The sequence below is a fragment of the Aricia agestis genome, chromosome 5 (assembly GCF_905147365.1).
Source record: "Aricia agestis chromosome 5, ilAriAges1.1, whole genome shotgun sequence".
Taxonomy (NCBI): Eukaryota; Metazoa; Arthropoda; class Insecta; order Lepidoptera; family Lycaenidae; genus Aricia; species Aricia agestis.
Genome location: NC_056410.1, coordinates 2676707 through 2690939, shown reverse-complemented (window position 1 = coordinate 2690939; position 14233 = coordinate 2676707). Strand labels below are relative to the sequence as shown.

Below are 14233 nucleotides of genomic sequence, written 5' to 3'. Positions count from 1 at the left end.
TAGGCAAGTTCAAACCAATTTACTATTAAATGATGAGAAAATGAATTTGGTGGACTCCACTGTATTCTTAGGCATTACATTAGATAGTAAATTACAGTCCTCATATTGCTAATCTTGCAGGTAAGCTCAGTTCTGCAGCATATGCAGTCAGAAAAATTAGAGAAATTTCTGATGAAGACACGGCAAGACTAGTTTATTTTAGTTATTTTCACAGTAGAATGTCTTATGGTATCCTTTTATGGGGAAACGCTGCCGACATCAATACAATTTTTGTGCTGCAGAAGCGAGCTATACGCTCAATGATATTCTATGTTACTAACGTAACTAGATTGGAAGTTTACGGTAGCAACGCGTTGCCACTTCGAAGATGCCTGCAGGCATACGAGTACCTATCTCACATACATAATGACATAACGAATATATGACTTGACATTGTCTTTTGAACAAAAAAGTGGTTACGCATTTCTGAGAATCTTTTGTAAGACATTGCTACTCTAGTATTTTAGAAACTCATTGTATACGCTCAATTTATAAAATGTCAGCTTTTGAATCTTTGAGAGAAAAGTTTAAAGGTTTATGCTATAAGGTCAAAAATGACGTTTTTGTACGATAGAAGCGTTTAGTTCGTTTTCTCGACACGTTCGTATAGAGCCTTGTCGAACAGCGAACTGTACTTGTATAATGGAGGTCAGTGTTTAAGCCGAAGTGCCATAATATAAAAAAAAGAAATCGCAGCCAAGATCGCCGCTGTGTGCAAGGAATCGCGATCAAATTTAAACTAGTAATCTGTGATCGCGATTTTACCGAGCGGTATTATCGCTCCTGTGTGCGGGAGAAGTTTTGGAACCCAATTTTTTTTTGTTCGAGACTTTTACCATGGTTTCACCATGGTTTCACCCACCTGTATTCTGTGATCTGTGATTGACATCAGAATTCAGACATTCTCTTTGGTTAGTCTAGTCTGTGGTTAGTCTGCACCGTCTGCACCAAGTAATATCTGTTGCACAGATTACTAGTATATATTTGTATGTCTGCACTTATCGGCACGTTGGCAACGCTCGCAGAAAAATTATTGTGATTAAGTGAAATAGTGAATTATTTTGAGAAATATTGCTCTAGAAACATGGTTACTTGTTCAGTGATTGAGTGTGGCACAACACACAGGAATAACCCGGACAACTATTCATTTCACAGGTAAGTTATTCTGCATCGACGCCACTTAATTTTATGTTTATTTTTGCCAATTTAATACGAGTTATTAGTAGGTATAGACTATAGATTTTGATAATTCACTTCTATAAACGTATATACCTATATGGAAAACATAACTTGACTAGCCATGGTGCACAATTTAAGGATACTTACCTATTTTGTATAAACAATAATTCTCATCAATTTTACAATAGCATCAAGTTATCGATATGTAGTATGAAGTATCAATCTATATATATAAAAATGGATTTTCAATTGTATTAGTAACGTTAAATTCGAAAACGGCTGAACGGATTGGGCTAAAGTATTCGTAGAAGTCCAGGGAAGGTTAAGTTCACCAGGACAGCTAGTATGAATATAGTTTTTTAGGGTTCTGTAGCCAAATGGCAAAAAAACGGAACCCTTATAGATTCGTCATCTCTGTCTGTCTGTCCATCCGTCCGTCACAGCCATTTTTCTTGGAAACTATAAGAGCTATACTACTATTACTATTGAAACTTGGTAATTAGATGTAAACTGTGAACCGCATTGAGATTTTGATACAAAAATGGAAAAAATATTAAAAATTTTAGGGGTCCCCAACTGAAACAAAAAAAATTCATCTAACTCATGCTTGTGGAGTAGTGATGTAGCGGATATTCGCATTCGCAAATATTTTAATAATCAAAAAGGAAATTATTATATGCATGCATTTGAAATAATATAATAATACAATAGATAACACTTAGATTTTTTTATTAAATCATACTTCTACATTCTTAATTAAAGCCTCATTAGTCATTTATGAAAAAATAACTTCAGAGATCTTATCAAATCTAACATTAATCAGCCTTGTTGGTATACTATGTAAGGTTTGCATTCATTTAGTAGTATATTATTACTTTACTATCATTTTTAAATAAAGTTTACAATTATTATTTACTAAAAAACTAAGCAATTACTTGAAACATAAAACTAACCTCAAAACAAAATAAAACTTTTAGAATGAACTTTCTGTGACTAAATTCTTTCAATTATAGTCTGTCAAGAAAGTGAAGAAATTAAAAAGTGGCAACATCATAGTGTCTTCCCTTTCAAATCAATCTAAGAAAAAAGGGGTGACACTACGATGTTGCCGCTTTTTAATTTCTTCACTTTCTTGACAGACTTTAAGCAATATCGGTTCGGCTATGTTCAATTTAAAGATGGCCGACACGAAACGTCAAACCTGTCGAACATTTTACGCGCGCTTTTTTTGAAATTTTAAAATATTCGCATTCGCGAATGTTGAAGATAAATATTCGCAATCGCATTCGCATTCGCGAATGTGAAAAATCCAACATTCGTTACATCACTATTGTGGATCTATGGATAGGTCTTTAAAAATCATATTGAGGTTTCTAATATCATTTTTTCTAAGCTGAATAGTTTGCGAGAGAGACGCTTCCAAAGTGGTAAAATGTGTCCCCCCCTCTAACTTCTAAAGTAGGGCATGCCCCTACTTTAGAAGTTAGAGGGGTAGAATTATCATGATAATTCTAAAAAAAATATATTATGATGTACATTACTATAAAAACTACCAACAAAAATTGGTTTGAACAAGATTTAGCAAGTAGTTTTTTTTTTAATGTCATAAATGGTAAACCTTAGTTTACTGTCATTAAATAAAATAAATAAAAAAAACCTTTTAATTTCATAGAAATATACCTTATTCTTGCTGCGGAACCCTTCATGGGCAAGTCCAACTCGCACTTGGCCAGTTTTTGTTATACTAATTATCTAGGAATGTTGACATTGATATAACATAACTGATCCGTAGTTTATTATTAGTTTTAAATATATTCCTACTATCATACATAATTTATCATTTTTCAGATTTCCTGTTCAACTGGATATCAGAAATTCATGGCTTAGATTAATCGACCGGCCAAACTGGACTCCGAAGAAAAATTCATGCATATGCAGCAAGCATTTTGAAGAAAAATATTTCCGGATGCGAGGAACGAAGCGGTTATTGATAAAAAATGCAATCCCAACCAATTTTGTTCCAGTAAGAATAAATAACTATATTTACTAGATCAGGATCATTCATTTAATAGATGAGCTTGATGAAGGGCTCTTGGGCCTAACCCATATGTCGTAGTTATGGTTTTACAATAAAAAAAACAAAGTTTTTTAATCTGTTTTATGTGTCTCTGCATATTGATTTATAAAAAGTAATTATATAAGTATGATAAAAAAAAGTTAATAGCAAGTAACAATAATAGCCATTTTATTGTTATAGATCAAGATAACGCCTAGGCGCACTGTGTCATCCTACGTTTACAGAGACATTGAACCACCAGAGTTAGCCACATGTATACCGTCTTCATCACATTCTACATCCTCACCAACGCTGCCACAACAGCCTTTACCATCAATATACTTCCGACAAGAATTGACACCAAGGGAAAAGAAGCTTATATCTAAATGCACTAAGTTGAAGGATAAAGTAAAAAAGAAGCAGCAACTTATTCGAAATCTAAGGGCACAAAATAAACGCACAAAAAATAAATTAATAACTTTGGCAACTGTGCTTGAAGAAATTCAAAAACGTCCTGGTCTGAAAGATCATTTAAATGATATTATATCAACAACATGCAGTAATACGACATTTCAAGCCCTGAATGAACAAGCAAATGCTATAATGCAAGGTGATATCTCTCAGTCATCTACTTACTATAATGAACTGAATAGTGAGGGAGCTCTAGAACAAATTAATAAAATAGTTATATAATTTAAGAGTAACATTGTCCTACAAATAGATCAATCCATATTTTAGGACCACAAACCAAAGTATGAAATCCTTTCTATCTCTGTTAGCTACCACTTTCAAGATTCTTCGCAAATAAAAAAGTTATTTGTCTTATCAAAATGAAGCTACTCACAAAAAATTAGCTTGTTAGTAATCAAAAAAAATTTTGTTCTAGCTCTAGGGCTCCCTGACTATAAAACATCTGCTTCAACAGTTCATTTCTATAGCCCAAGATCATATTCTCATGTCCTAATTCATAAAATTGGTGAAAATCTCGTATAAACCTCTACCCCTTATTTTAGGGGATGGGAATGAAAGTTATAAGTTTATGAATTTTTTTGATTACATACCGAATTTCAGCTTTTTAGCACATCAGGATGTAGCAAAACATTTTGATGATCAGTGTATTTTTTTACTGATGTACTTTATACTGATTTATTTTATAAATAAATGAAACTTGAGACAGAGGAATCTGTAGGGTCAACTAGTATTTATTTTAATAACATTATTGTATTGACAAAGACCAATTTGAACATTTTCAGAAGTAAGACATGTTGCGTCGGAAGACGAAGAAATTGATGAAAAACCATTAATCCAACTAAGCACTGCCTTAAACAATAATCGGCATAAGGCCCAGGATCCATCGTTGAAAGAAACACTAAGTATAAGTGTCATTAACAAAGGTGGTCCTCAAATTGTTATTGACCCTTTGGCGATGACTAAATCTCGTCCACAAGTTCAGTTTGTGACTATAGAAGTGCCTAATTTAGCTCCTAGTATAAATGAAGGGAGCAGCGAAAATATTGAAATAAAGAAAGAAGTAGAGGAAATGGAGAATTCAGAAATAGATGAGTACTAAAAACAGCGTTGACATGTATTTTACATAAATACTGTGGTCCACAAATCTGGTTTTTTCACTTATTGTAATGAGAGGAGATCGTTTTTAATTTTTATACATACATACTCTTTATTCCATCATACTACCATAATTTGGTGTGATATTTTGAAGAAAAAATTTCCGGATGTGAGGAACGAAGCGAATTTTGATCAAATATGTAATCCCAACCAATTTTGTTCTGGTTTAAAAGATCATTTTAATACCTCAAACGTGGGAATCGCAGACACAATAGATTTTCAAGAGTTTGATGGGTTAAATGATATATCAACAACATGCAGTAATAAGACATTACAAGCCCAAATGACCAAGCAAATGCTATAATGCAATCTATGAGGGTTGAAAAAAACGACAAAACACTTCGGGAAAAGGTTACGCTTGGCTTGGCTCGTCTCGGCGCGGGTGAACCCAGATAGATAAGTAGCTAGTTATTCTAAATTATAATTAAAATATTTTCTATTTCTTCCAGCAGATATACTGAATACATATCCGAAAGATATAATATTTAAAAAAAACGGCACGAGTCGGCCCGACTCTGTATTATAATTTATTATATTAGGATGAATAAATAAATGAGTTGAGAATGGTTTTTTTTACTACAAAAGTTTTTTATTATGATGAATGTCATATTTCACTCCAAAATTACAATTTTATTATTTTAATATATGCAGTTTTATTTTATCCCATTTTATTATTTTTACAACCTTATTATTATTATTCCATAATCGATATTCTGTCGGATTACAAGATGTATATAGGTACATTACTAACACGCACACGTAAACATACTTGTACACACGGATGTAAAGGTGGTCCCTCACCGGGAGCATTCGCTTGTAAGCGTTACAGGCTCGAGCATTACATCAGTGAGGGAGGAGAGCCGAGCACTACAATGCGCACCTTGTAATGATACATTGTGAACATCTTGTTACAACTAGGTAGGTATGGAATGGTCAGAATCGAATGTTCAGCTCCCCCCCCCTGGAAGATAAAATAAACGTCAATTTTCCTGGCAAATGGGAATTAGAAACGTCGAAACTAAATATCTTTTCAGTCAGATTAATAAAAGTAAATTTTCATGATTTTTTGTTTCAATATAGCAGACCAACCATCTTCTCGAAACCGGTATGCTGCCCCCCCTTAAATAATTAATAACATTATTGTATTGATTAAGACTAATTTGAACATTTTCAGAGGCAAGACATGTTGAGTCGGAGGACATTGAAATTGATGAAGAACCATTAATCCAACTAAGCACTGCCTTAAACAATAATCGGCATAAGGCCCAGGATCCATGGTTGAAAGAAACACTAAGTATAAGTGTCATTAACAAAGGTGGTCCACAAATTGTTATTGACCCTTTGGCGATGACTAAATCTCGTCCACAAGTTGAGTTTGTGAATATAGAAGTGCATAATTTAGCTGCTAGTATAAATGAAGAGAGCAGCGAAAATACTGAAGTAAAGGAAGAAGTAGAGGGAGTAGAAGATTCAGAAGAAATAGATGAGATCGAAGATAAAGGTATGTGCTTTTGTATCTGTATGTACTAAAAACAACGTAGACATGTATTTTGCAAATTGCATAAACACTGTAGGCGAAACGAAAGCCTCGTTTCGCCCACAGTGTTTATTTCATTATTATTTTCTTCATTATGCTCTTAGATGAATGATTGGTCTCGCGCGTGCGCTACAACTAGATACCGTCGGAGTACTTGGAAATGCGGCAACAAATCATACGCCTGATGCGGCGTAACCGCGCCTTCGGGTGAGGTAGATGTGTGGATAATTTTCGAAATTTTAAGTTACGTCCGTAGCAAAACGCCAGTTTGCGTAGTAAGACTACGCAATAATAACACTACAAGAAACAAGAAAGATACTGGCATCACATACCATCAGTAAATAATAAATATTACGTAAATCGTCATAAACACAGAAAAATAATATAAACCTGAAAATTCGGATCGAAGTATCGCTTGATATTCAGTGTTGCCAATTGCCATAAACTAAAAATTCCCAAATTTTGTCGCTACACCCTTTCCATTTTTAGATGTTCCATTGCTTGTTTTCTATGAGAGGCCGCGGGGCCGGCCTCAAACGGAGAAAACAAGCAATCTAACATTATCATATACTTATATAAACTAAAAATTCCCATATATATATATATATATATATATATATATATATATATTTTATGACTCATTCTTAACTTTCGTTGAAACTTCCTACCATTGTTTTTGTATTGTTTTCTCATCAATATTGTACCCATTATATTTCGTTGACCTAAACAACATTGTTATTTTATCGCATTCTTTTCGAATGGACTTTATTCCAATGGTAAAGTTTATCTGGTGATTGAAGCACTTACTATACAATAATAATAAATTATAAGACCACAGCAACTAATTTTTCCCCATTGATTGGGCACCAGTCACGTATCTGGCAACCCGATTATCTACGCACACAACAATATTTGTGCATTGTTTTACACATTCTACAATATTGAGTTGCCGCGTGGTTGCCGCATTCAGAATTCTGTTTTTTCTATACAGCGCGGTATCTAGTAGAGCGCGCGCGCGAGACCAATCATTTATCTAAGATTATGCTCTTTATTCCATCATACGACCAATAACACTAACAATCAAAAAGTTTTGATTGTTAGTGTTTGATGAATATAACTTTACCACCATGATGTCGCTATGTCTTAGGCTAATTGTCTGCTAAATTGCTTAAGGTCCCTGCTGAAACGTCCCAGTGTCCTCTGTCGCCTCCGCTTCCTTTGGTCCAGAAAAGTAGTTCTTTTATTGATTCTGCTGAAATAGGCATAGAACCAACTCCATACCCACCACTTATCCGACATCTAGGCATTGATGAAAGTATCAAACCATCTACAGCTTTATTAGCCTCAAAGTTTTTTCCCAAGAATTCTGCTAAAAAGTGTCTCACCACTTCATTCTATGTCTCCAGAAACGGCATCTTTGTTTCATGTTTAACGACGGGTGCAAAGTAAAAAGAGTCATCTACAAAACAGCTACTTTTCAGGAGAGCGCATAATAGGAAAAAATGCTCCCATTTTGTCAATTTCCAATCAAATTTATTGAAATTTCTATCATTGCTTCATTATTTATTAATGAATCCACATGTACATTTAATTTCTTCTAATAATGTTTAATTTACGAGATATTGTAGTTGACTTCATCTACATTGCGCTTAAAAATATGACAACTGAGTTAACTACCACTTGGTCTTTTCTACGTGGGGATTAAAAATTAGATTAATTAAAGTATTTTTACCGATTACGAGTACGATTATCACTAAATACGTAAAGTATAAAACTTTATATTATTAAAATACGCTGTTAATGCCCGTTTTACATCTTAAACACACCAAATTCAGAACATGTTTGCGTAGATATCTTTTTCTACGTTGTCAATTTGGTGCAAGGTGCACGATTTAGAAGAAAGTTAAAATATAAAATACTAACTTCGCTCGCGTGGAGTTTGAAAATCGCGTTAAATGCAAATATTCCTGTAAGCTCCTTTAGAAACATGATGTTTTTCCAAGACCAAAAGTAGCCTATGTTACTCTTCATCCTTTCAAATAAGTCTGCCAAAAAACAATACGATTAGTTTTTTCGTTAGAGCGTAAAGGTAGGACAAACAAACAAATAAATAAACAAACACACTTTCTCATTTATAATATTAGTAGGGATTTACTTAGGAATCATTCATTTACATTCGTAAAAATCGTAATTTCTCACAAGAAAAATGAAATTCTGTGTCAATACTTTAATTACTTTAAAACTAATTTAAAAAGTATTCAGTATCATTATCAGTACAGGAACTATGTTGTTAATTATTATAATTTAGGCAGAGGCTTATCACAAGAGGCTTATTACAATCATGATGGGTTCATTATAACATCATAAGCATCACCGGATGATTTACACCATCGGAGGAGTGTAGTGTCACGGACATATAGTGCCATTTAGCGTCAAACCAGCGAAACTTATCGAGGGAACACCGACAACATAAATCCCCTACTCAATACTAGATGGCATGAGGTGCGCAAGTACATACTCGAACCTTCTAGAAAAGTCCAACATTTGTTTACGTGTTTACCGGTTTATTTTGTTTACGTGTTTACGTGTTTAGTTATTTACGTTTATTGTGGTACATGCTCGAGCCTCCTAGAAAGTTCCCACACTTATTTACTTGTTTACGTGTATCGGGAACTTTCTGGAATTCGTCCCGCCATATTAAAAGCCGCAGGTAGACGGCCCGGAGTTCAGTTTCTTTTCGAGCTATCATCAAGGCGATTTCGGAGTGGCAACAAGTGATCAATAGTGAGTGAACCAGTGAAACCTGCGACATGGCTACGACCTAGGACAGTGATAGTGCTTAGTGATTGGACCTAGTGATTAGTGTTTGGACTTAGTGCTAAGTGTTGGACCTAGTGTGTGCTTGTGTGACCTAGTGTTAATAAAGTCTTCAAGAGAGAGTCACCAGGTCTTTCTCTCCAGATCCTCGAACCCTAGCACGTAACAGTATGTACGATTCTTCAGAACAAAAAATGAGTTTTTATTTCAACGATTTCTCAATTGCTTTTCACGATCACAGAGATCCTAAAACCAATCAAAGATAAGTTAATAGGAAAACTCAAACTACAGTTAAACTTGCAAATGCTGGAATATGATGTTTTGCAGGTTGCAATTTCCCATTTCTGGACTAATGTAATTGTTTGCCTAAATTTTGTCGTAATTTACGTCTCGTATCTTTATTTCTCAATCGCCTTTTCTTTAGATCAATACTGAACTGACGGCTTTTTATAGCGTTTAACGAGGAAGGCGTAGAACATTCACTTGATGCCTCCACTGCCGAAGAAATATCAATGGTGTTGTCTTAGAAGATATACAGTTTGAAAGGGACAATATACGCGATTGCATGTATGAGTTAATAAACTGAAGGAGGTCATGGATGGATGAAGTGATGTATTGTATTCTGAGGGTGTTCGCGTATTCGTTAATTTGCTGAGAATCTCTATTATTGACATCCAGATTTTCAGAATATTTTTTTATTTCAGACTGAGAGTGAATTTGTGTGACTGACCTAGAGTATTCAGATCATGAGGATTTATCTTACGAAGTTAACTTAAGTATGTATACTCATTTTGTCTTCAGCGCTGACACACCAAGGTCTTCTATAAGATGTTCAATAACTTCATCGGGGTAACACAGTATTTTGCTCGATAAATCTATCGCTTATATTCTGGAAACTTTCAACTTCTTTAAAAAGTTGTTTTGGACTTTCTAAACATTAAATAACAGTAAAAAATAACAGTAAGAAATTAGAAGTCAATTAATATAGCTAACAATAAGAATTAACATAGATAGGTACTCATAAACATCACAAACAATGCTAATTTACAAAAGTAAATCGAGACATCTAAATCACAATGGCAACGTAGAAAAAGCTATATGGCAGATAGCCGCTTATGCCGTATAACATGACCCCCGCGCGTCCCGCGTATAGACGGCCAGCGGTAGTTATCCGCATCTACATCGTGCAATTTCACAAAACAGGAGTAGATGTCTCCTTTTACGTTACAAAAGTACCAAAAATAAGGTGATATTTGAATTTTTGTTTTTGCTATGTTGTAGAACATGATATTTTAAGCTAGTTTCTACAAAAAAACAAAAAACTCAAAATTGCAGATGACTTTTTTTACTTTGCACCCGTCGTTTTATTCGATAGATATTTTGAACTCTGAAAGAATCTATACTAATATTATAAATGCGAAAGTATCTCTGTCTGTGTGTTAATGATAAATAGTTTATGCGTAAAGTTGTGTAATTGGGGGGCTAAAATATAATAAATATACTTTATGGCATAAATAAAGTTTAATTGAAAAAAATGAAATAAGTTATGTGCACACTGCACTGATGTTTTTGGGTGTTTTGATTTAAGGGGTACCTACTAGGGTTTTTTTATAAAAGCTTTTGATAAAAGCTTGTATCTGATATAGCAACGATCGCGCGCTCGTCGCGGGCAACAGCTAGTATCTGATATAGCAACGATCGCGCGCTCGAGAAATAGTAAAGTTTCGTTTTATTTAGAAATGGTTCATCATTCAGCGACTTACTTCGATATAATGTACTTATATATTACTTGAGTGAAGATAGCTCTAAAGTGTAATGATTTAATTCGTATGTTATATAGTTTTCACTTGCACTTGCAGAAATCAACCAACCACCCAACGAAATAAATGAGTTTGGTTATTATGAACCAGAACCGGTAACTTCAGGACATACTGCTGAAGAGGAAACCGAGCAATTCGACAGTGAGATACCTGAAAATGAAAATTCTAATATTTGTGAACCAGCCGCTCCTGTTTACGAGTCTCAATTATTAACTAATGAATTACAATCTTTGGGAAGACCGAAGAGAGGTAGAAAGCCAAAATATGGTGGGCCATCTCGGGAAGAAAGGAAGAAACTTAAATATTCAAATTTATCTTATGTCAATTCTCGGAAAAAAATCATCAGTCCTAAAAAATTTATAAATTTTAAATGCAGTTGCTCAAAAAGGTGTCACGACAAAGTTTCAGTAGAACAGAGATTGGCTCAATTTGAAAAGTTTTATTCCCTTGGATCATATATTGCTCAAAATATCTATTTAACTACTGTAATAAAAGAACAACCAGTAAAACGTCATTATGCTGCAAAGAACAAAGAATCTAAAGGTTCAAAGAAAAATTACTCACGCCAATATTTATTAGATAATGTATCAGTTTGCAAAGACATGTTTATCAACACATTACAAACATCAGGACAACGAATAAATACGTCGCTTTCTAAGATGCGATCTGACCGTTGCATTACAGATAATCGTGGAGTGCATGGCGGCTACAATAAAGCATCTCTTTAAAGTGAGTAGTTCCTGATTAACCTTATTAAAAAGTTAACGACATACGTATCTCACTATCGTCAAGAAAAAACAAAGGAGGCGAAATTTTGAAAAATATATGAGTCATGTACCTAACAGCGATGAAGCAAAAAGCAAAAACACAAGAGAATTGACATGAAGCTAGCCAAAGATGATCCTACTCTTGAAACAAAAAAAGTTAAACCTCCAAAGCATTGCCATTGCCACGTCCCACGTGTACCATCCAACATTGTGTTTTATAAGAGACAACTTTGGGTATACAACTTAGGTATCCACACTGGGAGCACAGATGAAGCCGGGAGCTTGTAATGTGTGGATAGGAGAGGCAGGCAGAAGAGCCCAAGAGGTGGGGTCTTGCCTCATCAAAAAAGTGAAAGGCTTAAAATAGTAGAGTAAAAAAATCGAAAATAATGCTATAGTAGACGATATTGAAGGTATTTCAGGTCTACCGGATTTTCATTTAGAATAAGATAATACAAATAATTTAGATAAATAGTTTTTGGCATTCAAATTACCTTTAAATAGTTTTGATTATTTCGAGATGTATATGTATAGTTATTTATTCTTATTTAAATAATAAACAAATACGTTAAGAAATGTGAGGTTTTTTCATTCATTATGTTCATATGAAAATAATAAGTTAAGACAATAAGGCAACAAAGAACCATCCCACACTAAGATAGTTTTGCAAAAAGGAACCTGTTTTTGTTTAATTATTGTTAGAAAAGACTGTAAATCTGAAAAGGCGAAGACCGACTTCGCTCAAGCACTCTGTTTGTATGTTTTATGGGGGTTCGCCGCTACATGTCTGTTAGAAGTACCTAAAAAATTTAATGATCAGTCACTGAGTGACAAATTAACTTTGATCCACCGTTACTGGTAAATTATCAAAATTTCATTTCATTTACCTACATGAAATTTATCGAACTTTTTGACATCGAATACATAGGGGAGGGGTTGAAACATAAAGTTAATATACCTAGCGGAATAGAGATACAAAGGCCTGAGCAAGCGAGATGTCACTATGTGTAACACTGCGTGGTAAAATGAGACGTGTGATACATGACAGCAGCACTCTTTTTTTGACGTCCAGTCGGCACGTGCCGCACGTTGACAATTTAATCTCATAGAATTCATGTTCAATCATGCTTGTGTAAGTGTATACGTACACATATTTTTCACACAGATGAAAACCAATTTCGGTTACGTTTGACAGCTCGAGACTGTTGCTCTATTCCGCTAGGTATATTAACTTTGTGGGTTGAAATAACAGTGGACCCATACAGGAAAATATGCATGATACTCAGTTCTAATAACAAAGAATGCAAAATACGATATCGCCCATGAACAAGACGCGTCTGTCAATGGGCGCTACTGTTTTTTTGCTCACTATAGTTGGCGCAACAGGCAACTGCCGACTAGGGTACGAAATATAGAGCCTGCTCTATCAAAGTTGACTTTTAAATAATAGATAATCAAGAATCCCATTTATCTATTTAATTAAATTTAAATACTTACATAATAATTATCTCTTTTGCTATTTTTTTAATAACTGTATATTTTTTATACGATTAAGTAGGTATTATTTTCGAAATAATACTTTAAATTTTAGGAACCGCTAAAATTAAGTAGTACAAAATATACTTTTTGGACCTCACGCGACACTAGCGCCTCTAGTGGCAAATTCATACGCGCTAGCCATTGGCTAGCCCCCATTCATGATTGTTAATCGCCTGTTTTATAAAGAAACAATGAAGTATGTCAAGTTTTTTGACGGCAGGTCAATGACCCTTACCGCCATTTTTTTATAAAGGCGGGAAATGCGTTTAAGAATGCACTTGACCCTAACTTGACTACATACTTAAAAATAGATCTCAACATTTGTAAGGTCTAGAAAACTGATTTTTTTACACAAGTAACTTCAGTTCATGAAGTTTCTTGTGAAATGCTCAAGACGAAAACACGATTACTCAAAAAATGCTCGATAGTTTCTTTTTTACAAAAAACCTTGTTTTAGGCACATTTTTGCTTGGATCTTTGAAGTTTGCGGCGGCACTGGGGAAGGGCCACCGGGGTATGTGGGACTCGCTGCGGCGCGGCCGAGAAGATGGTAAGTTAGCCGCAGCTCTACCCATGGGCGTATATAAGGGGGGGGGGGTCCTGGGGGTCCGGACCCACCATTACTATCCATCTTATTTGTCTAATCGACAATATATTACCACTATACTGTGGAGCGTGTCCGTAGGCAAAGTAGGTAGGTATTTAGGCTGCTGCAGAACCCTTCATGGGCGAGTCCAACTCGCACTTGGCCGTTTTTTACGTTAGGCCCCCTTATCAAAGCTATATATACGCCCGTGGCTCTACCCACTAAAACCCGTTCGTGCCTTCTGCGGTCGGGCCGCTGGACCCGTCT

General features: G+C 34.8%; 2 protein-coding genes across 3 annotated transcripts; both read left to right on the top strand.

Annotated features, from left to right (window-relative positions):
* The first annotated feature begins 976 nt into the window (after window positions 1-976).
* Window positions 977-5419, top strand: LOC121727354 (THAP domain-containing protein 1-like). 2 transcript variants are annotated; one of them, XM_042115137.1, is made up of 5 exons: window positions 977-1194; window positions 3067-3241; window positions 3476-3884; window positions 4528-4893; window positions 4995-5419. In XM_042115137.1, the coding sequence occupies exons 1-4, from the start codon at window positions 1124-1126 to the stop codon at window positions 4842-4844; spliced, it is 972 nt and encodes a 323-aa protein (XP_041971071.1). In that variant the 5' UTR covers window positions 977-1123; the 3' UTR covers window positions 4845-4893; window positions 4995-5419. The 2 variants fall into 2 exon arrangements, with proteins under 2 accessions (XP_041971071.1, XP_041971070.1); XM_042115136.1 differs by having other exon boundaries at window positions 4528-5419.
* A 579-nt stretch (window positions 5420-5998) lies between these two features.
* On the top strand, window positions 5999-12353 carry LOC121727355. The gene is made up of 2 exons (XM_042115138.1): window positions 5999-6401; window positions 11114-12353. The coding sequence occupies exons 1-2, from the start codon at window positions 6248-6250 to the stop codon at window positions 11800-11802; spliced, it is 843 nt and encodes a 280-aa protein (XP_041971072.1). The 5' UTR covers window positions 5999-6247; the 3' UTR covers window positions 11803-12353.
* Window positions 12354-14233: the final 1880 nt, after the last annotated feature.

Bases quoted from the DNA above. Each gene is read 5' to 3' on its own strand.
- LOC121727355 (XM_042115138.1), top strand. From the start codon at position 6,248: ATGACTAAATCTCGTCCACAAGTTGAGTTTGTGAATATAGAAGTGCAT. The intron at 6,402-11,113 runs GTATGTGCTTTT...TTGCACTTGCAG, and splicing joins AGATGAGATCGAAGATAAAG to AAATCAACCAACCACCCAAC.
- LOC121727354 (XM_042115137.1), top strand. From the start codon at position 1,124: ATGGTTACTTGTTCAGTGATTGAGTGTGGCACAACACACAGGAATAAC. The intron at 1,195-3,066 runs GTAAGTTATTCT...ATCATTTTTCAG, and splicing joins GACAACTATTCATTTCACAG to ATTTCCTGTTCAACTGGATA. The intron at 3,242-3,475 runs GTAAGAATAAAT...TTATTGTTATAG, and splicing joins TCCCAACCAATTTTGTTCCA to ATCAAGATAACGCCTAGGCG.